Below are 27,202 nucleotides of genomic sequence, written 5' to 3'. Positions count from 1 at the left end.
AGAACAGAATTCTGGGTCCCACCTCCACAGTCCTCCACCCATAATTGCCTTCCATTTTCAGGGAACATTTGGTTGATTGATAAGTTATATCATCAGTTCATGAATTTGGATATCATTTGACCCAGATATAAAAGCTGATTTCCATGTGGATAATTTCAGTTTAAAGAGTATGACTTCCACTCTGAGAAAAGCAACAGTAGACAAAAGGAGACAGTTGGGAGTAGTCTGGGCATCTTACTCGTCTTTTCTGTTCACATAGGGAATTGAATGATCTGAAATATCAATGTGAAATACTGGACAGTACCTGAGAGGAAAGCAGCAGCAAGGGAACCAAGGCTCTGGACCTTGGCAGCTTGTTACTTTGAGTGAAAACAGATCAAACATCTCACTATATCCAGTTCCATCCTGTACATAAGAGACTGACAAGGAGTAGCACGTCAGGCTTCCTTCAGTTCCACACGGCCAAGCTTCACCAAAGAAAATCACATCACAACTCAAGGGGAAAAGTAATCAACTTATATGAATAATAACAAATTAGTTTTTTTCTCTGATGTAAATATTTTCCAAATGTTTGTGTATTCGTCATTGAGAAGTTCTATGGCACAAGCTCTCTCCTGCTCCTCTTAACATGGAGTATAAGCTAGAAAGGCAAGACATCTTATTCTTGCTGGACCCTTGTGGACTATTTTTCTCTCAATAGTTGCTGGCAGGTGTGTGAAGTAAGCAGCCCTAGTAGTGCCTAAGATGTCAAAAATTCAGAGAGTCAGCAAAGGTCCTGGAAAAATCTGATTTCTAATACCAAGAGGCTGAGTTATAAAGAAATATATAAGGGCTAGCTAAGAAGATGGCTCTATTGACAAAATGCTTACGACACTAACACAAGGACCCAGAGTTCTGCCTCTAGAATTCATGGGTGTTTTGTTTGTTAATTTCTTTCTTTTAAAGCGAGTCATGATGGCACCTCTTGTAATCCCCACATCCCAGTGCTGTGGAGACCGGTGGTTCCTTGGAGCTCACTGGACAGCCAGTTAAAGCTATGTGGAGATATTCAGGGCAATAGCAGACCTTTTCTCGATAAGTAAGTACATAAGTAAATGAATGAAATTTCTCACAAACAAGTAATAAAATAGAATGGTTGTTGACACCAGAGAAACAATGCCGGAAGTGGACCTATGGTTTTCACACATGTGTGCATGTGCACACACACACACATGCACGAACACATGCACACATACACATATACACATGTGTACACATACACACACGCACACACATTTATATGCATGCGCACACATACATATACACACACAGGAGGGATGAAGTCCACACATGACGCTGAGATTTATTCCTGTCAACATCTGCTGTTATTCGCATCAATGAGAAGCACCCTCAGAGGACCCTAACAGATCTCTCGCTCCTAACTTTGCCTCCTTTGGAAAAGCACCTATCTCTGTAGTTTCCCAAAAGAAGTTGGAGGGAGAAGGGATTATTTATTCAAATTTGCCAGGAAAATAAAAGCAAAAATTCCAACATAACTTTAAAAGAATTTTAAAGCTATTTTTTTTTTTTATTTTTAAATGCATGATGCTTAGGGCAAGGTGAAAACCTTTGCAAGATACAATTTGGACTCTCTTATATAAAAATTGTTATAGTTCAATTTAGTTTCATAAAGTATAAAATTTTATGAGAAATAGACTTACATAAATAACTGTTAGACATCTTTAAATCTGAAAGCTAAGACACAATGGGCCTCCCTCATGCCCAGGAGACAGAACTTGAATATTAGGTTCAGACTTCCTTCTGTTTTAATTGACTCAGGAATGGGAGACAAGGGGTAATTCAGAATTATGAAAGACCAAAGAGTTCATTTGATCTTGCAGTTATTAATTCTCAGCTTCCAAGTTTAATGCTGACCCTGGATATTTTCTCACTGGGGACCATTCTGGGTGCCTTGCCTATATTCTGGTCAGCTTGCTAATTAAAGCATTGGCTTTGGTATCATTGGCCTGATTTGATACCTGGATTGTATGGGGATTCTCAGTCTACTTTGGAGGGTCTCAGCCAGAACAGAGATTTGTCTCACAAGTGTGATGCCACATGGTTCTTCAATGTGCACACAGCCAAAATATGACCCTCTTCTCAGCCTTGCTTGAATAGCGAGATTGAAACACTAGAAATTTGTGTATATGACCAGGGGCTTTATTTTTTTCATCTTTAGTACTAGATGGCTAGCCAATTGTGGCCTTAGCGAACCATCTTAACTTTGATGATGCTCATTCATCTTTTCTATGGTTTATTTTGGGCAGGGATGTGGCCATGTTCTCAAGGTAGTCTTGGAGTCACACTGCTCTGACGTCAGACTCCTGGGAAGCCTCGATCACAGACTTGCTTCACAACATACAGTTGACTCTTTTCATGGACACTTATGATATGTTTATTGTAGTGGGGTTTGAAACCAGGATATGACACCTGCTAAGCAACCATCCCGTCCCTGAGTGTTCCATCACCACCTTTCATTTATCAAATTACACAAAACACACAAAAGAGTAAGCAGTGCTTCATGGTATTAAAACATTAAATATTCACTTTAGACCAATGTTTCCCAACCACCCAAAGTTTTCTCCTCTGTGTGGCTGCAGTTACATAAAACTAACCATGAATCTAAAAACATTCATAATACTAGCGCAGTCATTTTCATTATTATTGGTGTTGGTCATGTATGCTTCGTTTCCACATTAAATTTCCTCATAGGTGCATACCTATAGAAATTAATGTAATGCATGCATGTTTTGGTACTATCCCCCAATTTCGTATGTCTACAGAGATTTAGGAATCTGTATCCTACAGGTAAAAGAGACTAAAATTTAAAATAATGAATTTATGTAGACTAAGGGAAAAAAATGAAAAGTGTTTTTTAAACATCCTGATGATAATTTGTCTATTTCTTTAGGAAATTTTCAGAATCACTGATTAGCCCCCTACTTAAAATGTCCACACTCACAGGATGTGAGAACTATATGGGATTTCAGTGATCATGCTATTCAAATCTCACAATTTAGAGCTAGAAGCCTATGTTTCAGTGGTGAATAGCTTGATGGAGGCAATGTTGTGTTGATGGCTGATGGAAAGAATATAGAGGGAGAGTAATTTTAACTCTTTTGGGCACACAAAGAATAGCAGGTCTCATACAAAGTTTCACTAGACAGGAAATAGCAATTTGAATATCAAATTCACCTGGAGATTTTGTGTTATGTTTGCATGTTTCTTAAGTTTCATACCTCTATTTTATAGTTATTATAGGTTTCTCTGCTCATACATGTCATATTTTTGTCTTGTATATGAGTATTTTGATTTTATGTTTATATTTATTGTATATTTAACTTATGATAATTATATAAGGGTACACTCTTAAGAAAAGATCTTTACTCATTAGATATTTGTGAGAAAGCTGATGTAAGTCAATAATAACAAATATTTGGGAGAGAGAATGAGCTATATGGTAGATTTGGCTAATAGATAAAATCCCGGACTAGAACCAGCATTGGCCTCCCCTTCATGCAGCAAGCATTTAGCATCTGATAGTGTGGACAGTCTTAAACTCAGCTCTGAGCAGTGTAGAGAGAATCCATCAGTAACAGGCCTTGATTCCTTCCTGACCACACACTGAGTGCACATTGCCTAACATACCCAACTTGCAAGCGTTAGAAACTGTGGAACTGAAGGAAAGAGGAAGAAACAGTGGGAACCACAGGGAGAAATGGCGGGGGGGGGGGACTTCTAGAGGCAATTACAAATAAAACCTGGCTGTTTGTGCCCCTCTTGAAGGTCAGTCATTGAAAGCAATTTTACAAAAATACACTGATATTCTTCCTTCACCTTCAGAAAGCTGAACATTCACACCTCCAAAGGCGAAGCAAAGTTCATTCAACTGGCTTTATTTTCTAATGATTTTATTTACAACATAATAAAATTCAAAAGGAAATTGATAAGCTTGGCTGATAAGAACGGGCTTAGCAGCGCTGAGAAGTGGAATGGAAACATCCTCCTTTTTTCAGCCAAAAAACCCAAGTCTTTTCGAATCTTACTGATATCTCCTCTGGCAACATTTTTAGCATTTTGGCATTCCTGTTCTGCTCAAGACTGTAAAAGTTTATGAGTCTAAATAACTCTCTGGAGAGGATCCGCCCACATCACTTCACAGCTGTGTAAGTTCAGATATGTGCAAAGAACAAAACCTATTCTAAAAGAGGATACTTCACTGGGACTGTTTCAAATAATTGTTATATGTGCAGCAAACATAAATACCAGAATGCACTCTTCCTTAAGAAATGAGTATGCTTCTGTTTCCCAAAGCTAGCGTCAACAAGTAATTTGCCTTTAAAAGTAAATGTGGGTTTTGAGGTCTACACTGTGGAATAGGCTATGGGAGTAAGCTCAGCGGATGAGAGAAGAGTATGCCTTCTCAGGACCAACTCAAGACAGTGCTGATGCCCTCCTAGCATCCTTCTGTGTCTGCATCATTGTGTGGGTTTCTGAGCGCTTGTGCAGGTAGGGATGTGGCAGTCAGAGATCAAGGACACCGCTGTGTTTTTCAGACCTTGTCTCTCTCTCTGAAACTGGAGCTCACTAACTAAACCGCTAGGTTGGGTGAGTAGAGTCCTTCAGGAATCCCCTCCCCATCTCTGCCTCCCCAGCACTGGCTGGTACAGGTACCCACATTAGTGCCAGCTCTTTTATATGCGTGCTGCGGTCCACATGGATCCTCATCTTTGAGTGGCAAGCGGTTTGTGGCTTGAGCCGTCTCCACGGCATAGTCTTCTTCCCTTTGACTATGTCACACACTCTGGAACACTGTCAGCTCATCACATGACTCAGAAATAATGCGGTTTCCCCTGACTTGGTGGCACGAAATAGTGCATGTGTTTACTGGGCTTAATGGCCTTCTGGGTAACCTGTGGTGAGCAGAGCCTGGATACATGGGAAAGATGTCTGGCCAGCCCTTCCCCTCCTGCTGTTCATAAGAATGATTTCTTCCTGAGTTGCAAATCCATTCCCTGGGCGGATTAAATATTTACGAAGTACTTAAAGAACCCTTCTCTGCATTTGAACATGAAAATAGAAACACTTGTTCATTTCAGCATGTAAAAACGCTCCCCCTTCCCCCGTAAAGGGCTCTGAAAACTCCTGTCAATTCTGTGACCTGAGAAAAACAGGAGTGTGGGACAGTTGGGTGTCACCTAAGCATGGAGTCCTGAGTCCATGTGGACACAGAAGTAAACGTAAAAGTTCTTGGAAGCTGCTAGCAATGCCAAAGTTTTGTATTATTTAATTCACACTGTTTCCTCTGGGCTTAGAGACGAAATGAGACTCAAAGAACTTACCTTTTAAGCATTAAGCTGTTTCACACACCACACTACGTCTTATTGCATAAAGGCATCGTATTTCCTATCTATTAACATGTTATTTTGCATTTGTTCATTAGGGTTTTTTTTTTTTTTGAATTTACTTTAACGTAAAGGTTCCATGTATTGTATTCCTAAATAAAAACAGCATCAAAATCTTTTTGCAACTCCCCAAACACAGTTACGGAATAATGATCATATGCTAAAAACTGTAAAACGCAATTTGTGCCGTGCCCCATTTACTACAAAATCACTGTGAACAATGCATTGTGTACAGTGTATTGCCCCAGGGAGACTGGATCAGCTGAAGAAATGAGTAAGGAACACTGCCTTGGATATCAGCTAACTCTGCTTCAGCGCTTTTAAAAAAAACTATTTGTTATGATATTCCTTCCTGTCAAGCACATAATACGATTTCCTCAATAAAACCCAACCATTGCTGTAATTCCAGTTTCCCTCATTTTCCACTTTCTGAAGCACTAAATATTTAAACAACGCTGACCTGCAAGTCTCCAGCCAGTCATCAGATCCACAGGCCTCCTCGCCTAAGGTCCGGTAAGGATCCAGACAGGGGACCATTATATCATACCGAAAGACACAGCGACAGTCCCTGGGGTGCTTACCTGCCCACAAGCCAGGCCCATTCCTCTCTCTCCCATGCCGTGAGGACATGACAAATTTAACTCCAGGGCATCTGCGCCAGAAGCCTGTGAGGTACCCAAAGAAAAGACAAAACTTTATTCAGAGATCAAGATGCAGTCCCATTGACCACCATGACCACATCTTCTAAGCTGGAGCACTGATTTCACCATAGTGTCCTCTTCAAATACATGCTATCTCTGGAGCTAAATTGCAGACAACAACAACAACAAAGCATGGAGCGAGAGTTTGAACGTTGTATCTTGCCGCTCCATATGCATTCTATTTCATCTTTTTAATTTACATAATCTTAATTTTTATTTAAAGTCTATTTAATATGTCTGCGGCATTCATGTGTGTTTCTATATGAGTGGGCACTGTACACATTTAGAAGTCAGAGGTCAACATGCAGGAGATCACTCTTCCCTTCCACTGTTTGGGTTCTAGGGATAAAGGTTGTAGGGCTTGGTGATAAGTACCTTGACTCCCAAGACCCATTTCACAGCTCCTGACCGTATTGCACTATGTATCTATGGGCAGGAGAAATGAAACTCATGGTGCTCAATGGCAGGGCTGGCTGTTAGATGAGACAATAGAAATTTGAAGGCAGGGCTGGCTGTTATATGAGACAATAGAAATTTGAATGCAATCTGTTAGGGACTATATTTTATCTTTCCTATGCAGTTTCTACTCTGTAGAAGCAACTCTTAATAATTCCGGATGATTGATGATGGAAAGAAGCTTGTAAAGAAAAACGTGGTTAGATACCTAGAATGAATGAGTGGAATTAAAGTGTCCTAAACTAAAAGCCAGTTTCATCATATTCAAAATCAGCTTATTCCAAGAGGCATAGCTATTGGTTATCTTATCAGACTTCAATAACTGTGAGTTCTAACTTAAATTATTTATACTTTAATACATAAATAGATACTTTTAAAATGTAGAGAACAGTTCAGAATACTTGGAGCATCTTAAAATTTGTGGAATGTTTACTGGGAAATATTTTAAATACTTTTTAGGGACTGGGAAGATGGCTCAGTGGGTGTGGTGATTTCAAAGTTAATAGTCCAAACTGAGTGGTACTATAAGGAGGTATGGTCTTGTTGGAGTTGTACTGTTGTTGGAGGAAGTACGTCACTGTGTAGGTGGGCTTTGAGGTCTCATTTATGCTCAAGATACAGCCCAGTGTCTCAGTTCACTTCTTGTTGCCTGCCTATCAAGATGGAGGACTCTCAGCTTCAGTACCATGTCCTGCATGCTGCCATGTCCCCACCATGATGATAATGGACTAAACCTCTGTAACTGTAATCCACTCCATTAAATGTTTTGCTTTATAAGAGTTGCTGTGATCATGGTGTCTCTTGATAGCAATAGTAACTCCAGCTAAGGCAGTGGGTAAGAATATTTGCTGTTCAAGCATGAAAAGCTGGGTTTGAATTCAGCATGGAATGTAAAATTCTGGTAAGGCTTTGTGTGCCTGTCACCCTATTGTTGGGAGAGGACAGAGATGGACATCCTTAGGGGAACTTTTCAGCTAATGAAAGACCCTGCCTTAAAGGAATAGAAGATGACACATGATTTCCCTTCTGGCCTCTGCATGAAAAAAAATGGCAACTACACTCACATGCATAACACACACACACACACACACACACACATATACACACACATACACACATATACCTTTTAAAATTTAATACAGTAACTCCTCAAGGGTTATAAGGCACATATATTAAATTTGACAAGTTTTACATTATTTACCCACTTCTAGAATCTAACAGTAAGTTTGTAGTTAGAGACTTGAATAGAATCCAAAAATAATATCACATATGTATTGCCTCACAGAAAGGCCTTTATTAAAAAAATGACTATTTACTAAACATACCAGGTTGTTCTTTAAGTCAAAAGCTATTTCCTCAATATTTCTCATTTCCTAATTGTTTTTCTTTCTGTTTCACAAATTTCAAGAGTGATCATAACAAACTGAATTCTAGTTATTTCTCAGCTGATTTTCTTGCCCATCTTTGTTCATTAGTGCACCTGCATTCTCTTCTGTGCATTTGTGAAGGTCTATTTGATCATTTCCCATGTTTTCAAACATGGACACATTATGCTGCTTTGCCACCATAACCCAATTTGGAAATGCTTCCTATTACATAACAATGACTGTAAATCATGCTGTTTTCTTCCTGCTGGCTTTCAGTGAGTATAGAAAGGACTCAGCCTACTGGCTTCTGAATTTGGCTGTAAAGGATTGGGGCAGTTTCAGGCCGGTCAGTAAGCCTTTCTAGTCTGCAAATGGGTAAGTCTAAAGTGCAAGGAATGTGATCTATCCCAAATTCATACCATATGGGAATCATCTACTTAACTTAGATTGGGCATTGGAACTGTATACGGCAGTGCAATAGTACTGTCTGTAGTTACTTAGGGTATTTCCTTTAGACGGATTTATTTAGAAATTGGTAGCAAATCACTGTCACTTTAGATTAACAGATCTTTAGGGGCATTTTACACATATTTATATTATGCATATGTTTTTGCAAACTGACAATTAACCAGTGTGGTAGACGATAGCTAAAGCTAATTGGGTACATCCCATATGCAGGGTTATTTTACTAACCCTTTTGTGTTTATCTTACTTTGGCTCTCAAACAACTCCAAAAGCTAAGAGATATCATCATGCCCATTTTATGGTTGATAAACTAAACATAAAAGAGTCAAATGACCCATCTCAAAGCATCTTGAAAGTAGATCCTCTGACTTATCCAGTGATTTTTATCAATGGGTGAATTATTATCAACTTGCTAGGAATTGTTTGTTCCTTTAGTAAAATACAAATACCACATCTTGCCTTTCATATTCAGTGTCCAGACTTCACACTGCTATGTAAAATCATGTGTATATGTGATGTAAAAGTAGATACAAAGTTTATAAAAGAGTGAAGAGGACTCTCAGGAGCAGTGAGGTGAATAAGAAGAGGGAGGGAGGTCTGACGGGAACAAGGGCAAAGCACATTATAGACGTGCATGCAATTCCCTTATAAATCCAGTATTATGGAAACTGGAATGCATCAATCAAAAGCCACTTAGAACACCTCCTGGCAATAGTGATGTCACCAATGAGGAAGTCATGGAAAGCATTTCTTCTGAATCAGAAAATGTGTAATGACAGAGCCAGGGCTTGAATGTTCTGGTGGGCTTTCCTATTCATTGATTCTGTTTCCATTCACATCTCAGTGTGTTCAAGCATAGTGTGTCAGTCATGGATGAGAGGCTACCTAGTAGACACACGTGGAGACACAAAGAGAAAGAAGTCATTTGTTCCCCAGCTAGGAGTGCAGCACTGGGCTAAGAAAACATCATCTTTCAGCATCCTTATGGCTTTGAAACAGCTGTTCAAATCACAATTCTTAAACACCTATAGGAACATAGTCTTATCTGAGAATAATTATTTAAATTTCCCAGATAACATACATGTGTACCTATCACCAAAATGCACCTAAGAGAGGCCTTAGAATGAGTATTTAGGCCTTAAAAATTGCAATGAGGCTGCTTTGGGTGACACCCAGGGCCTGAGAATTTTCATTTTACCTCTGAATATTCCTGTCACAGTGTCACAGGGCTTGGCCATCTTCAAGGGAGTCCATTTCCAAGCAGCCACAGCCATTCAAAAATAAAAAAGCCTTAATTGCTGAATTAGCATAAAACATTAAAGAAACTGGAACTGGGCTAACATTGGTGAACAGTCCAACTCTTGTTAGTAGTCATAAAGATTTTAATGACTTAACCTGGAATACACCTATCTTACTTAAAAAGGGCTGTGGAAAAAGGAAAAGATGGGGGTGGGGGGGCAAGGGACAACATTCATGGCTGGAGGAATAGCTAAACTCCAGCTCTCTGCTAAGATTTAAGGCCTGTTCCCTAAGAGAAAACATGCCTGGTACTGCGAACCTAGCTCCAGACCCACGGCTGGAGAGGCCCTAAGCCTGAGTCATGGAGCCACTACTATTAGTCAGCTTAATGGACATAATATAAAACTGTTCCCTAAATTTGGATTTCTCTACCCACAGTGCAGCTCTCAGATCTCATCAGAGAAGTTTCTCTGTGAAGTGGACACTGGCTCACCCAGAAACTCACTACTGGACAAAGAGGAGGGGATGTGTGTCTATGGAGTGCTCAGCCACAATCAGGATGTTTGTATCACAGCCCCTCTCCAAGGCTCAGAGGACGTTAAGAAAAAGGGGGCAGAAGGAGTGTGAGAGCCAAGGGTCAAGGGGGATCAGAATAAAACAGCATCTCCTGGACAGCCCAGGGCAGCAGCTCTCACAAAACCCGCAGAAGCTGTGGTTGCCTGTGCAAGATTAGGACAGCCGACTTTCCAGCAAGGGCTGGGCAGGGTTCTCGATCTCCCACTCTAACTGAGCATCTCTGGACAGTTGGTGGCCTCTGAAGGAAGGAGAATGGAGCTTCCCTCCCTCCCCCCTCTCACTCAGATGTGGTTGTGGTTCTTTGTAGACTAACCATACTCCAGTAGATAGCCTTACACCCAGGAGTATATGGGCAGCACAAATTAATAAAACAATTAATAAAAGCCCAAACAATGTGTAGGAGGAGGAAATGATAGCAGTGGGAGCCAAAAGTGTAGAAAGTCAATGGAAAATACCGGTGGGGGGTAGGTTAAGGAGAGCACACGTAGGACCTAAAGGTCAAGTTGAGAATTTGCTGTCAGCTGGGGAGATGGCTCAGTTGGTAAAGTGCATGCAGGACCTGAGTTTGATACCCACAATGCAAGGGCATCTACAATGCTGGGTAGCTACGATCCCAGCACTGGTCACTGGGCAGATATTCTGAACAGACCAGTGGGTTTCAGGTTCAGCAGGAGACTGCGTCTCCAGAGGTAACATGGAGAACAATTGAGAATTCCACCTATGGCCTCCACATTCACATACACACATGTGTAGTGGCATTTTTTTTTTGTATTTTAATAAATAAACCTTGCAAAAAGTAAAACAGTCACACTGGCCAGCCTTACAGACCAGGCAGTAGCCACAATGACACACACCTTTACTCCCAGTAGCCACACTAGTTTGCCATAGAAACCAGATGGCAGTGGTGCACGCCCTTAATCCCAAAACTATAGAGAATTATAAAATGGGAGGAGACAGCTCTCAAGTCTGTGTCTCACTCTCAGATTCCTGGAGGTAGGAACGCCATTTTCAGACTGAGGTCAAGGTAAGAGCCCGTGACTGGATGCTTTGCTTTTCTGGTTTTCACGTTGAACCTCCATATCTGTCTCTGAGTTTTTATTAATCATGCTTCGCACACACACACAAATACACTTGAACGTATATAAGCACACACACACACAAATATTTTGAACTCATAAAAGCTATTGAGATCTGGGTCAATAAAGTTATTGTAGATAAGATTTGCTGGGAGAGTGGATACCTTACCCACACAGAGTCTGTATACTTCCTCACAGTTGATGGTTGCTCACCTCCCAGACACACACTCTCAAAGCCCTAGTCCCTATTGTCAGCATATTTACTGTGCTAGTGCCCACAGTCTTCTTTTATAGGAAACCCAGGAATACTCACAGCTTGCATTGTCCTTGTTCAAACAAGAGCTCAGGGGGCCTGAGAGCCATGTCTTATCAAGGAGCTCTGGTCTTCATCCCAGTTCTGGGTTTGGATGAATGCCATGACGTCTGACTGCCCAGAGGGGTCCAGCACATATTCAACAGTCTTATAAGATTTCACCAATAGAAACTGGAGGCAAGAAGGATCAGCCCTTTCTTTCCTCTTCTCTAAGTTCTGTGGTAGGAAGGATGCTCTCTAGAGCTCTCTTTGATCTGCTGTTTCCGCGGGAAGCTTTTGCTGGCTCTCTAATGTACCTTTCTATATTCACTTTCCCTCCTACTCTAGTTCATCTTGTCCACACCGTTACTGCTCGGGGGTTGCATCCTTCAATAAGGTTTTTTCTCATTACGTATGCCTCAACCTCTATTTTCTAGGCTAATACACATTAAGAAAGAAATGGATTCCAGTACCATTAAAATGCAGTCAAGATCTGCTTAAGATCTAATACGGGCAGCCTTCAGTAATGGCTCAATTTGCCATGTATCTGATTACATACTTAAGCTCTGAGCACATCCATGGGGCAGAGATGACACTTGCTCACCTGTTTGGCTACCCAGGAAATTTACACACAGTTCATGTGTGTGTTTTACAAGTAAAAATCCTTTAGCACGAAATGGAGATAACCATTCAATATCTCAGGAAAGAGAGACTTTATCCCAAACCAAGAACAGAGAGAGTTACCTACTACTGAGCTCACTGAGAATTTCACCATGCTGCAAAAACTCTAACAAAATAGCTTCTTTATTTAATAAATATGGCTAAGCTTGAAAAGGAGAAAGTATTAGAAGGTATTTCAAGTGTGAGTTCTCTACAGTTAGAATTAAAAAAAAAAGGTCAGTTTTGGTTTTTTTCATTTGCAAGAGAAAACATATCAAGCAAAGGAGGATGACAAACAAGACAGTCTGGGCATGTGATGTCCTTGAGATGGGGCATTTAGTTCAACTTACTGCATTATTGAAATATACCTGATGTTTTTACCCAACTATGCCAGGAGCATGAACAATCATGTCTGTGTTGAAGCTTTTTTTTTTTTTTTTTTTTTTTTTTTTTTTTTTTTTTTTGGTTTTTCGAGACAGTTTCTAGAGCCTGTCCTGGAGCTAGCTCTTGTAGACCAGGCTGGCCTCGAACTCAGAGATCCGCCTGCCTCTGCCTCCTGAGTGCTAGGATTAAAGGCGTGCGCCACCACCGCCCAGCCCTTGAAGCTCATTTTTAAAGCTACTCACGAGCTCTTAAAAGTCTAAACTACACAGTAAAATGATATACTAGGATCCAGCGAAGCAAAGAAAAGCTATGTCTCTGTATTGGCTATTTTTCCAATGCTGTGACCAAATACCCAAAAAAGATGCAACTTAAAGGAACACTTGTTGTTGATGGTCAAGTTTCACAGTTCCAATTATAAAGTCAACCCACCTTAAGGAGAAAATTCATGGAAACATACATATGCCACATCTAGCCACTTGCTACCCCTAAAAGTGTTGGCACAGTAGTGTAGTATGTGATTCCTGATGCCACTCACAAGTATTATCCCTTTTAGATGGTAGAATAACTTTGGATGGAAAATATTAAATATATGTTTTGAAGAGTGGGTTCATAAAAACAGAAGTAGTGATTTTTCCTTTGAAATACAGTTATTATGCATATGAGTATGGGCACGCATGGACATGCCACAGTATGTGTGGAGAGCAAAGAACAAATTGATAGAAGTCTGTTCCCTCCTTGCACCATGTAGGTCATCAAGATTGGTGGCAAGCACCTTTACCCAAGGAACTAGCTTGCAGGTTCAAAGTAACTCATTCAAAAGAATAATTCACTGAAAAGAAAAATGATTTAAAAAAAAAACAGGCAGTGGTGGTGTATATCTTTAATCCCAGCACTTGAAGGGAGAGACAGACAAATCTCTGTGAGTTTGAGGCGAGCCTGGTCTACAGAGGGAGTTCCAGGACAGGCTCCCAAGCTACAGAGATTAAAAATAAAGCAATATGATCAAGACGACACCATGAAGTTGGGAAGGTGATATGAAAGGGGTCTCAGGAAGGATCCTAAGTTAGAGGGAGGTGAATATGATCCAAATAATCATATACATGCATAAAATTATCAAAGAATGAGTAAACCATTATTAAAATGGTATTGGGTGTGTATAGCATGCAGTGTGACGGAATCCTGCTGATCGCTGCTGCCCTGCTACCTCCATGGGGATGCAAAGGCCTATGGGTATTCTCCTCACGCTAAACCTAGGATAGCCTAACCTTACAAGAAGCGTGTTGGTTTCGTTGACAGTATGTATGACTTTTCCTTTTTGATATGTATATCACTCTCCTATGGAGATATGACAGATTGTTCTGACTTGATAGAATGCAGACTCTTTTCTCTTGTCTCTGGTATATACAGTATTGAGAGAACAAGAATAAACAAAAGAGAAATTAAAGAAGAAGATGGAATGTGAAAATATCTACATTTGCTAATATGCCATAATTACAGCCTTTTGGCTTTTGTAAGCAAACTCTCCCACTTAAAAATTAATGTCCATTACTGAAGGAAATAATTTTTAAAAGTATTTTATTCTTGCAGAAAAGCAGAGAAGCACGCAGCATGATAAAGCCATTTATCATAGTCAGCTTAAAATTGGCAAAGCTCATGCCAAGCACGGGCTCTGTGGAAGATTTCATGGTCAATTAGGTAAATACATGTATAAAATGGACCCAGCACAGAAGATCACGAAGCCAATTACAGATCATGTTTAATTTCACCCCCTAAGTCCCAGAAGTAATTTTTTTCCCTTCACAGTTTTAAAAATATCCAAGTAAAATGTACAATCAACATATCTGAACACTATGGAGAACATAATGATATTTTGCAATGTCAGATCAATTACTTCAAAAAGTCTTCCTCGGTTCAATCTTCAGTGTGGCTGTGAGCTTCTCAAGACCTCCAGCCAGGAGGGTCTCCCCCAGGTTGCCTGACAGAATGATGGACATAAGTGTATTTCCTTAAGGGTATCTTTTTCTACTTGGAATACAAACCTGAGGCACATGGTTAGTGTTTGCATTTGCGTAAGGTTCAGCTTATACTGTGGCATGCCGGCCGACGAGTGCGCCATTCAGCAGCATTCCGTCCTAGCGCTTTCTACATGCCGGCATTCAAACGAGAACAGTATTAAATGAACCTTTTATATTTTAAATATTCAAGACTTTTATATTCAGAATCTCTCCTCTTACTGTCAAACTAGTTTGCCTAAAGGCAAGGTAAGATCAAGTTAGACTCTCAGAGGTAGAATTAAATTTTATCATGGCATCCATCATAATATGCAGTTTGCTTAATATGCAAATGGAGAGTCTATGGATTCGTAGAATAAAGGGATTTTGGTACCCTGTGAAATCCAAGGGACTGCTTTTATAGAACAGATTCCTCTTAAATTTACATTTCCATCATTTAAATGAAAACACATGGTAAACAATTTATAATAAAAATGCTTTAACTTACATTTTCAATTCAATTTTACTTCTCCTGTATTATTTCTTGTGGCAGCTCTTTACTTAAAACTAATAAAAATGAGAGCAGTGAATGAAATAAATATAAACTGAAGAAGTTTTTACCTCAGCCATTTTGGAGAGTTCCATCCAGTCATTTTTGTTGTAGCTGCACATGATGCTGGCAATCAGGATCTTTACAGAGAAAGAGAGAACATGCGGTCAAGCGGCGCCCCTGCTTTGCACATACACCAGCATATATGTATACACATTTACAACAAGCTGCATTATAAAAATTAGTTTTCAATCTGTTGAAAGAGAAATATCACCAGAAAAGACAGCATGCCACAGTAAATCACTAGATAATATGTGTGACAGCCTTCTCAATCACTGTCAAAGGGCACTTGAGCAGGTGTCTGAACATGTACGTGCATGTACATGCACTATGCATGAGTGTTCACATGTGTACTGTGTATGTGTATGGAAGCATGAATGCACATGTATGTAGATGCATGATTGTGGGGTGACTTGTGGAGGTTAGATAACTTTGGGTGGATTCCTCAGTGGCAATTCTCCATTTTTTTTCTCTCTGTTTTTGTGATAATATATTTTTTTTTTACTAAGACAGCAATTTAACTAGTTTGGGTGGGCAGTGAGTACTAGGGATTCTCTTGTCTCTACTTCTGGGACACTGAGGTAAGAAGTACAAGCCACCACTCTTAAGACCATGTCCTTTCTGGGGACTGAACTCTGGTGCTTAGGTTTGTGTGGCAAGCACTTCACTAACTGAACAATTTCCCAGTGCCAGTTTCCTTCACTTCATTGAGTCACAGTATTCTCACTTCTCAAACATAGATTGCGATATTGATTTTGTCATGTCAGAAAGTAACAGTGGGAATTACATAACATCATCTATAAATGTGTGCAAATTTCTACCATGCTGCTGAAATGCATATTACCATAATTATCAGCAAAGTAAGAAAGATTTCAAGGTATGGGAAAGAAAATATAATGTTCCTTTCAATAATAACATATAACATTATAGTTAATACAATGTCATATATTTCCTGTGAACCGTAGTTTTAAATTATATCAAATGACTTTACATTGCATTGAATTTCAGCATGCCTATGATTTAAGCCTTATGTTAACCCATCAGTAGAGTATACATGGTAGTAGTAGTCACCAGTTTCTACTCCAAAGGCAGGATGCCTAGGTTGGAATCCTGATTCTACCATCTTTGCTTGCTACCTTGAGTGATGGCACTAGTACAATTATAAAAATAATTCAAACAGTTGTTTCCTTGGGTCATCTTGCCCACCTAGTAGAATCAAGCTTTTCCTGATAACAATGCAAGTGACTAACAGGCAGCCCAGGACTTAATGGTGGTTGTGACCTACACTATCCAGCCCATTAGATTTTGTTATTTGATACAGAGATGGACCTAATGGCTAGTTTAAGACAGAATTGCCTTCTTTTGTAATAGGAATGGAGATGAATTAGAGGTTTATCTAGGTGAATAAACATTAGTACAAATTTCCTCAGCAACCCTGAACTTCAATTATAGTACATAACTTTCTCACAGTTTCTAACATGTCTCGTTAGTCCTGTACTTACCTTCCAGTCATATTGGAAGGTGCACTTCTTACTGTCCAGTCATATTGGACGGTGTGCTTCTTTAGCTATATTGTACATTCTATAACTTAATATATCCTACTCAAGTTTATTAGTAGACTCTTTTCAGCATCATTTTTAGTACTTGAAGTTTCTAATGCATCATTATCACAGAGAGTATTGTCCTGGACATGGAGAGCCACAGTATTATTAAATAGATTCTTGTGGATATAAAGGTTGGATGTAGCCCAAGTGAGCTTTTCACTGGTATGAGGGGTAGCTGACTATAGGTGGGATCTGAACATTTTCCTTCTCAGGTAGGTTTTAATAGCCTTCTAAGTAGCCGTGCAACTTTTTAAAAAATTTTCTATCTTTTTGTCCCCTAAGGATTGAAAGTACCCAGGGCTGTGAAAAATCACAGCGATTTGTTGGTTATACTTGTCATCAACATCCTACCACAAAAGTCAAAAAGTATTGTTACTGGTCCCTAAACTAGAGAGTAGATGTGTTGAGAGTGGCTAGTGACCACTGATCTCTCTTCTTTTACCCACCTCCTGGTTCTCCTTTCATTGACTTTACCAGTACAGGTGGAGTGGACAGAGGAAAGTGGGAAAGGGGTCATAACCAAGAATAGAAGAAAGTGCTGCTGCAGACACCTGCCAGACCAGGGCCCCATGAATGTGCCTGCATGCAAGCACCTATAAATATTGCTCTTCCATGGAACGTCATCCTTTGACTTTTAGCAACTGATGTCTATAAAACAAATATCATCCTGTTTGAAACAATTTGATGAGCGGTATCTTTTTCACAGTGAAGTAAAAAGAAAACCTAACTTCATAAATGATTTAAAAGCAGGGTTATTAGGGCTGAGCTATCTAGGTTAATAGAGTGCTAACTTAGCATGGGTAGAGCCCTGGATTCAGATTCATAAAGCACCATAATTAGTTTAAACATTCTAAGTATTTGTATCTAAAGCTAAATATCTTTACAAGCTATACTTGTAAAGGTATGGTACTTCACAGATACCACAGTGGCTGCAAAATTATCTTAACTTTCATTAAAACGGACCTGTGGTTTTCCAGAATTAAGCTGAAAGGTATTCACTCTAAAAGGAGATGGAACATAATTTAATCTTTCTTTGATGATTAAAAAGTCCTTTAGTGTTTTGCTTGACTCAGTTTTTTAATCAAGTAAAAGAGGACAGGCTATTTTGCTTCCTATGAGAAAAATGAACTGATGGATATTGCGTATGATGAAGAATCATACCACGCTACCAGAAATGAATATTCACTGAGACATATTCCTAATCAAAGTTTCACTTAATTTAAGCCATTCCCAGAGCTCCTTTTTTGTAGTTCATACTTTAAAACATTATTGAATGAGGTGATACATAACAGTGAAACACTATACAATATTTGAACTTTGTGCTTACCCTGTATTCTATGAGAAACACTCTGGTAGGAATTTTAGACTGTGCCAAACAAGCCACAGACACACAAATTCACTTCCTACTCTGGCAACTTCTAAATAAGACAGTAGTCTAGAGAATAAGACATAGTCTTTCTTCATTCAACATTCAACCAATCTTTTCTGAGTCTGTACTGTATGCCACTAATTGCTCTTACTTGGGAGTGACACTGAACAAGTCAAAGACTCTTGTCACCCCAAGTAAAAAATGCATCCCTTCAGCAACTTCCAGGTCAGGATTATTGTGATGAAGGCAATAAAAGAAGAAAATGTGGCAGAATCGTGGGGTGGGCACAGTCACAACAGATAAGCATTCGTCGTGAGCTCTTTGCATTGAGAACAGAGCGATGAGAAGGCTCCTTTCTCTGAAGGATGGAATGGTGAGTGGAATTTGGCCTTCTGAACAGAGAAAAGTACATGCAAAAGCTGAGGGTGATGAGTGTAGAATGTTCAAAAGACCAAAGGTCCAAAAAGCTTCAAGACAGGGCAAGACTAGCATGGATAAAAACGAGAGAAGCAGCTAATTGCTAACCCTCTAGATAACCTGAAACCCGAGGGAGTCTTAGAGTCCATGGAATGCCATCAAAAAGTTGGGTATGGTGATAAAACAATCGGGCTTAGTTTTTCCAAGTATGTTTCTGAAATCTTCATAAGGAAACATATAAGGCCAATAGATATGAAAGGAGAAAGTACAGTTTAAGACATACGGTATCCACAGAAATGAAGAGACGTGAGCTAGATCCTACAGGGCAGGCGAGTGTTTAGATTCATGGAGACCAAGAGCAAGGGCAACATTCAGGATGATTCCTAGACTATTAGCTTGAACTCTGAATATGAGAATGTAAAATATTTACAAACATACAATAAGCCTAACAAAGAGAAGGGTGAGAAAATACAAAATTCAATTTTTATATGGTCCATGTGAGGTGTCAGGTAAGTACTGTAGTAGCGAAGTAACTGATGTGTCCTTGGTACATTTGCTGAGCAATCCACTAAAGAGACTAAAGATACAATTACAAAATAAGGAGATTTTAACATATAATAGCATTTAAGTCAACTGGAAAGGTGATTAGAAAACTAAATAAAATAAAGTATATAAAAATGCAGGTCCACCCTCACACTACAAGAGAATGTGGATTCATACTGGAAGGGATTTCTCCAGAGTGTAAGGTGTGAAGGTGTGATTAATTGTGAAGAATTCTGATGAAAGTTTATGGTATAAAATGGTTTGAGATTGTAACATTCCACCCTTCAGAAAAGCTCCTTGAGCAGGAAGGTATGTAATTCAAAAAGGTCTCAGGAAATCCCTGAAACTGACCAGATTCATTAGGCCCTTCCCCACCAGAGTAGGCAATAATAAAAAGTAAGCAATCTTGAGTGTCCCTGTCAGACAAATTATTGAATATCCCTGTCAGACAAAGAACTAAGCTGTTAAGACTCTCCCTCCAACAAGCTATCCTACAAAGGAGACTGAGATCAGACCAGCTGCATGGAAGAAGCAGAAACCAGCAGTTTCCTAGAAGTGCTTTAGACCAACTGAGTCACTTGGAGAAGACATTCTTCAACCTGTTAAGCTGCCTGTAGGGTGTACAGTGTGCTCCAGGTTCCCAGAGTTTGTAAATTGCCTCCCTGCTGGGGTGGGTGGTACTGATGATGTAACTGTCTTTTAGTAATTTCTGCTCCTGTAAGTGTCTCCTCACCCATATTCCTCTATGTAATACCAATAAAACTCATTGGACTTAGGTGGCATCCATGTTCCCTATTTGGAGTGAGTGAGCATGTATGTAGTGTCTCCCCAGGAAGAGTTTTGTCATACAACAACAAAACAAAAGAGAAGAGTCCACTGAGTTTGACAACATAGAGATCTCTGGTCCCCTTTCCAAGATGGTTGTCACTGAAGCAGCCAGGGTGACTCAGACTGGCACAGGCTGAGTGAATAGAATTTGAAGACATAAGAAGGGAGATAGATGTAGAGCTCAATAAAAATCAATAAAAAAAGAAGGAAGATATAAAAATCTCCCCTCAGAGCTTTGATGAGATAGTTTACCTTTCAGTTCCAGGTTCTGTGATAAAATATCCTCACAATTTAAGGGAGAAAGGGTTTATTGAGCTCAGGATTCCAGATTACAATTTTTGATTGCAAGAAATTTAAGAAGTCAGGACCTCGGAGCAGCTAGTCACATTCACACAAAAACACAGAGCAATGAATGTATGCATACATATATTGAACATATTCTCATCTATATTCACTCTGTGTTGACTGAGGTTTCTGTCCTGCCTGATCCCTGTCCTGCCCGATTCCCACAGTTGTTATGTCCCAAAGAAATCACACAGAGGTCTATATTAATTATAAACTGATTATAATAAATTATATAATATATATAAAGTCCCGAAAAACCAAAAAAAAAAAAAAAAAAAAAAAAAAAAAAATATATATAAATTATAATAATAAGAATCCCAGTAGCTCAGGCTTCTTATTAATTAATTCTTATGACTTATATCAGCCCATAATTCTTGTCTGTGTTAGCCATGTGGCTTGGTACTATGTTCAGCTAGGCAGTCATATCTTGCATCCTCTGTGTCTGGGTAACAACTGCAGACTTAGTTTCCCTCTTCCCAGAATTCTTGTTGCCACGCCCCACCTATACTTCCTGCCGGGCTACTGGCCAATCAGCATTTTATTAAAAAATAATACAAGGGACAGGATAAAAAAACCATTGTCCCACAGCATCTCTGTTTCTCTTTCTCTCTTTCAATCATTCTAAGGTCCAGCAGATGAAACACTGCCACCCCAAGGACAGGTCTTCTCACTTCAATTAACTCAATTAAGAAAATCCTCACAGGCATGCCCATAGGCCCACCTAATCTAGTCAAGTATTTGTTCTTGACTTTAGATTGTGCCAGTTAGACTAATTATCAAAGAAAGTAAACAGAGGTATGAAGAGGGAAATGAAAGGCTGTAGGAAGTCCAGCGTGAGTCCCTTTTAATAAGCAGCATTTTACTATGTTTTTACATTGGTGGAATGATATGGGAGAAAGTACGAAGGTGATAAGAGGTAATGACGAATCAAGAGCAGATGGGAAACAATGTTCTTGGATAGGGGCAGGGCATCCTATTCATTTTAACAAGGCAGGAAGGAAGAGCGCAAAAAATAGCTGTGATAGGTTAATAGATTTGTTGGGAGAGGTGAGATAATTCTTGTTGCTACATTTTCTTTATGAAATGCGTAAGGTCTCTTGATGAGAGTAAATAGAAAGGGGGCAGGAGTTCAGAATTACGAGGGCAAGATGAAAGTAAAATAAACATCTAAGAAAATAAGAGTACAAGCCTACTAGATGATGGTACAATTACAAAGCCTCAAAGGGAAAACTGATAATATTTTGGGAAAAAAAGAATAACTAGTGAAAATGAAAGTACAAGATGATTTACAAAATCAGGACACAGATTATTTGGCTGATACAAAATACAAGTTTTAGAGATTGCCTTGGAGTCATGGTACATTTTACCAAAACTCTTCTCAGTGTATGGGACATTAATATTTGATGTGATTCATGAAAGAACTATCTCTACTGAATTGTGCTTTGTAGACAATGCTTTTAAACTGGAATATTTGTGCTAGGTACGGTAGAGGTTGCCTGTAATTTTTGGCACTCAGGAGCCTGAGGCAAAAGGATCATGGTTTTAGGATAGTGTACGTGTGTTAGTTAGGGTTTCTATTGCTATGAAAAGACACTATGACATTTACAACTTATAAAAAATAAAGCACTTAATTGTAGTCAGTTTACAGTTTTAGAGGTGTAGTCCTTTATCATCATGGTGTAAAGTATGGCTGTGCACAGGCAGATATAGTGCTGGAGAAGGAGCAGAAAGTTCTAGATCTGGATCATCAGTCACCAGGAAGAAAGAGAGACACTAGGACTGGCTTGCACATTAGAAACCTCAAAGCCTAGCCTCAGTGACACACTTCCTCCAACAAGGCCACACCTACCCCCGAAAGGCCACATGTCTTAATACTGCTACTCCTTATGAGCCTAGAGGGGCCGTTTTTATTCTGACCATCACACTAGGCTACAGTCACAGACTTTGGCTCAAGAAAAAAAAGGTCCACCACATTCAAATTAGATTTTCCGTAGTTTTGAGTTTCCTCTTAGCTCATAAATGTAACCCAAGAAAGTATATACTTGCTGTGCAAATATTTAATTTTCATAAATTGTTAAAATTCTAAACCATTCTAAAATGCCAGCTATAACAATTTGTCAGTATGATTTTGTATACTTTTCACCCTGAAAATAGCACAAAGATTAAAAACTATGTGTGTGAGCACTTACTCACCAAGAAAGAGCTGTTAGATTGCCTCAATTGCCAGCCTTTACAGTTCAAAGTTAGGAATAGAAATTAGTGGTCAATTATTTCCAACTTGATTATCCCACTTACTTATGGAATAAATAGAATAATTTTTGTTTAAATGCCACTTAAACCAAATAACAGTAAAGTTTATTTCATAGAAATCAAGGTGAAGAACAGACTAAAATTTTCATTTGGTCATGAACAGGATCTCTTGTCAGATTTCCAATTGACTGAAACTTTATGTTTGAAACACAGTGTCAATAATGCTTTTGTATTCCACAGCTATGCTGTGAGCTACATTGGAAATCCAGCCAAAGATTCAGCTTCAAGACAGAGTAAATTTTTTAGTAGGTAAAAAGTTCAAAGTGACAGAGGTGAGCATCTGTAAATTACAGGTAGCAAAGTTAGACTTCGTCAAGCCATTTAATCAAACCATTCCCAACACCACTGGGATTACATTGAGTAGGGAATGCCAGCATGGCACAGATGATATTAAAGGACATGAAAGCTAGAAAACAAGATTTATTAAATATTTACTGATGTACACATTCAAACTCTAAGTGTACTTTCTTCCTTAGTACAAGTATGATTAGAGTGAGATTGGTACAGTTTTTCTGGAAGGCACACACTGAATATTTAAAACCTTTTATATTATATTTCTTTCACTTTTTATTTAAATCAATAAAAACAATATCCATATAAGTTATCTTTATTTTTTTATTAGGTTGTCTTTAAAATTGTCTTAAATTCACCTGGGAATCCACAACTGGTTTCTGGATACAATTATTTCTAACACAGAAAAGTGGTATTTAAAGTGAAAGAAGGTTGACCTGTTACTGAATGCCTGTAATCCCAGCCAACAGGCAGGGGAAGAAAGACAGAAAGAGCTCAGCAGTTTGGAAGCAGCCTGGTCTACAAGGTGAATTACAGGCTGGTCAAGGTCAAATAGAAAGATTTGTCTCAACAAACAAAAGCTGTAAAGAATAAAGTTAAACAATGACATAGTTTCTATTTTAAAAAAGAAAAAAATCAGCAATGGTCTCTAGCAAGAAAGTAAGAAAAAAAAAGTCCATTGTTGGAGATTCTAGAACTGTCCCTGTACTAGTTAGTTTTATGTCAACATGCTACAATTAGAATCAGCACTTGAAGAATTATTTCTATCAAATTGGCCTTGGATAAAACTTTAAAAAGTTATTTCAATTGATGATTGATTTGTGAGTGTCCATACCATTGTTGGTGGCACCTTCCCTAGGCAGGTGGTCCGGTGTTGTAAGAAGCAGGGCAGCTGGTCCTGGGTTGTATAAGAAAACTAGGGAAGAGAGGTGAGGAGAGCAAGCCACTGATCAGTGCTCCTCCACAGTCCCTGATTCAGCTCTCATCTCTGGCCTGCTGCCCTGAGTTTCTGCTCAGACTTCTCTAAGGGATGAGCAATTACCAGGACTTGAGAGGTGAAATTAACCCTGTCATCCCTGGAATTGCTTTTGGTCAGCGAAATGTAACAATACAGCCCGAAAGTGTTGCTGTTTTGTCCCCTTTTGATCACTCCTCATGTTCGCATCATTTCTGAGGTCCTGTCATATCCATTATTTATGTTTTTCCTATGCGACTTACAACTGTTTATATGTACTTTTAAAGATGATATAAAATTTGAGTGAAGGGCTCTATACATATATCATACCATATATGCAATTGGGCCTCATTAAATACTTGCTTTAAATAAATATTAAAATAGGTAGCTGAGCCAGGTGTGGTGAAACACGCCTTTAATCCTAGTACTCAGGTCTAGAGAATGAGTTCCAAGTCAGCCTGGGCAACACAGAGAAAGTCTGTCTTGAAAAACATAACAAAACAAGAAAAGGGAGAAGAAGTAGGGGGAGGAAAAGGAGAAGGTACTAAGAAAAGAAATCCCAGATAACATCAATATTATTACTAATTCTAGTTTCCATATTTAAGACCATTTCTTTATTCCAATAAGTTATTGAGGTTTAAGAACCTCATGATAAACTGGACAGTGGTGACACAAGCCTTAACATTCCAGCACTTGGGAGGTAGAGGCAGGAAGTTCTCTCTGAGTTCCAGGAAAGCCTGCCTGGTCTACAAAGCGAATTTCAGGACAGTCACGACTGTTAAACAGAGAAACTCTGTCTCAAAAACCAGAAAAAAAGAAGACCATGATTTCTAAGGTATATTATACTTATAGATAAAAGAAAAACTGCTTACATTGTTTTAATCTTTGCTTTTGAATACACACTTTCATATACATTATCTCATTTATTCCCTACAATAAGCATGCATTTTCAGAACCTTATACTTCAGACCTTATAGAGAGACATAGATAATTCAAGTTACTTTCCTGGGTCAAGTTAATCAATAGTAGAGGCAGGGACTGAGCTCTGAGCTTTGAGCCTGAGTTCCCTCTACTATATCAAGGCTGTACCATATTGATTTCCTATCTTTTCAGTTTACATTAGAACTAGTGGTTGATTATGTTTTACCCCTAGTCCTCTTGAGGTAGATTGAGAAAGAGTGCTCACTTTTCTGGATCCAACCTTCTGGTTTGGATTTTGCAGCCACTCCCACTAAGAAAGGAAGTTTGTTTACAGAATCCTGGGTTGGAATTGACTTTGTGACATGTTTTAATCAACATAACTTGGCAGAAGGGATTTGACAGAGGCCAGTTAAAGCATTCATCCTGAGGGTTTCACATCTTGGGGATTTGGATAAGTAAATAGTGGTTTGGAAGCAGAGACTATGTGCTGGTTTCTCAGCCACCCAGACCCCCCAAAATCACAGGGAAACTATATTAATTACAACACTGGTTGGCCTATTAGCTCCGACTTATTAATTAACTCTTACATTGCAAATTAACCCATTTCTATTAATTTGTGTATCGACACAAGGCGATGGCTTACTGATAAGGGTTTGACATCTGTCTTCTTCAGCAGCTACATGGCATCTCTTTGGCTCTGCCTACTCTCTGTCTGTATCTTTGTTTGGTTTTCCAGCCTAGTTCTAGTCTGCTTCTTTATTAACCAATGGTAATAAAACATATTCATAGCATACAGAGGGGAATCCACATCGATGGTTAAATCCTCGGGACATTCCCACACGGGGTAGCTTCCTTTCCCTAAGACTCTCCCATGCTGTACTTTCTCTCCACATGCCCTGGCAGCCACTGGCTTGCTAACTATCCCACAGTTTCAGGCTTTTCAGATCCTTTGCTTCCAGTTACTGAGATGAGCTGTAAGTTACTCTAGGTGTTTTGTGGTTTGACAGCTCACTTCTTTTTAGTCCTCAGTGGCCTAGATGTACATCCCAGCTCAGCAATTCACCTACTGACTGATATCCCGCTGCTCTCAAGTTTGGGCAATTATGTATAGAGTTACTTTAAACATCCATGTGCCATTTTCCAAGTAGACATAAATTTAACTCCTCTGGGTAGGTATCGATGCATTGCTGAATCATAGGGCTCAAGGACTTTTAGTTTCATAGGCACCAGTAGTGGTCATCTAAAGTGGTCAGTCCATTTTGCATCCCATAAGCAATGGAAGATAGTTAATTTGCTTGCATCTTTGACAGGATTTGGTGTTGGAGGTGGTCTGCATTTGAGATATTTTAACATGTACTGTCTGAACATTCATTTCCTTGATGACATTCTTTAGTCCGTCTTTTCATATGCTTATTTTTTCATGTAGGTCTCCATTTATTTGGTTTATTTGCTAATAGAGAAAAATTCCGCATGATTGTAATTTATTATTCTTTTTGCATATTGTAAGATTTGACTTGCTTGTATTTTGTTGAGAGTTTTTGTATGACTCTTCATGAGATGGCAGTCTATAGCTCCCTGCAATGCCTCTGTCTGTTTTGAGGTGAATCTGACTTCATGGCATGAGTTCATATTAATCCCCTTTGTTTCTAACCTCTAGAAGAGCCTATAGAGCATCGATAGGATATGTCTTCTTTACATACTTGATGGAATTCACCCATGAACTCATTTGTTACTTGTTCTTTTGACACAATATTAATTTTTGATTCAAAGTTCAATAGATACAAACCTATTAATTTTTTTAATGATTTGTATTGAGCTCTACATTTTTCTCTGCTCCCATCCCTGTATCTTCCTTCCCCTTCAACCCTCCCCCAAGGTACCCATGCTCCCAATTTACTCAGGAGATCTTGTCTTATTCTACTTCCCTATTAAAATTTATCTCTTCATATTGTATGTTTGAAGATGCTTTTCCCATAGAATTGGAACATTTCTATAAGCTATCAATTTGTAGCCATACAGATATTCACAATATTCCTGTTATTATTTCAATTTTCATGATATCTGTTATGAAATCCAACATTATTAATCTGAATTGTTTATTATTTATCTAAGCTTCAGTTGGGCCTTCTTAATCTTATTGATTTCTTTAAATAATAAGCTTTGGTTTTGTTGGCTTTTCTCTACTGATGATCAGTTTCAATTTCATTGACTTTTTTGCTCTATATCTTATTGTTTCATTTTTCCTTAATTTAAAGACAATTTTTACCCTTTCTCCCTTCTTTTTTTTGCCTCCTTCCTTTTTTTCCTCATTGTTTTTCATTAAAATTAATGAAAAATTAAAAGACAGGAACTGGTTTC

The 27,202-nt window shown here is 38.9% G+C and overlaps 1 protein-coding gene across 1 annotated transcript in view; it reads right to left on the bottom strand.

The window, feature by feature from the left end:
* Positions 1-27,202, bottom strand: part of Dpyd (dihydropyrimidine dehydrogenase) — a 780,348-nt gene that overhangs the window by 265,383 nt on the left and 487,763 nt on the right. The window contains exons 15-16 of the mRNA XM_038311847.2: positions 15,273-15,341; positions 6,026-6,109 (exon numbers count right to left, since the gene is read on the bottom strand). Coding sequence (XP_038167775.1) covers positions 6,026-6,109; positions 15,273-15,341 — 153 coding nt within the window. The remainder of the gene's footprint in view (positions 1-6,025; positions 6,110-15,272; positions 15,342-27,202) is intronic.

The sequence above is a fragment of the Arvicola amphibius genome, chromosome 14 (assembly GCF_903992535.2).
Source record: "Arvicola amphibius chromosome 14, mArvAmp1.2, whole genome shotgun sequence".
NCBI classification, from domain to species: Eukaryota; Metazoa; Chordata; class Mammalia; order Rodentia; family Cricetidae; genus Arvicola; species Arvicola amphibius.
Note: the sequence above shows the minus strand (reverse complement) of the source record. Positions and strands in the feature narration are given on the sequence as shown.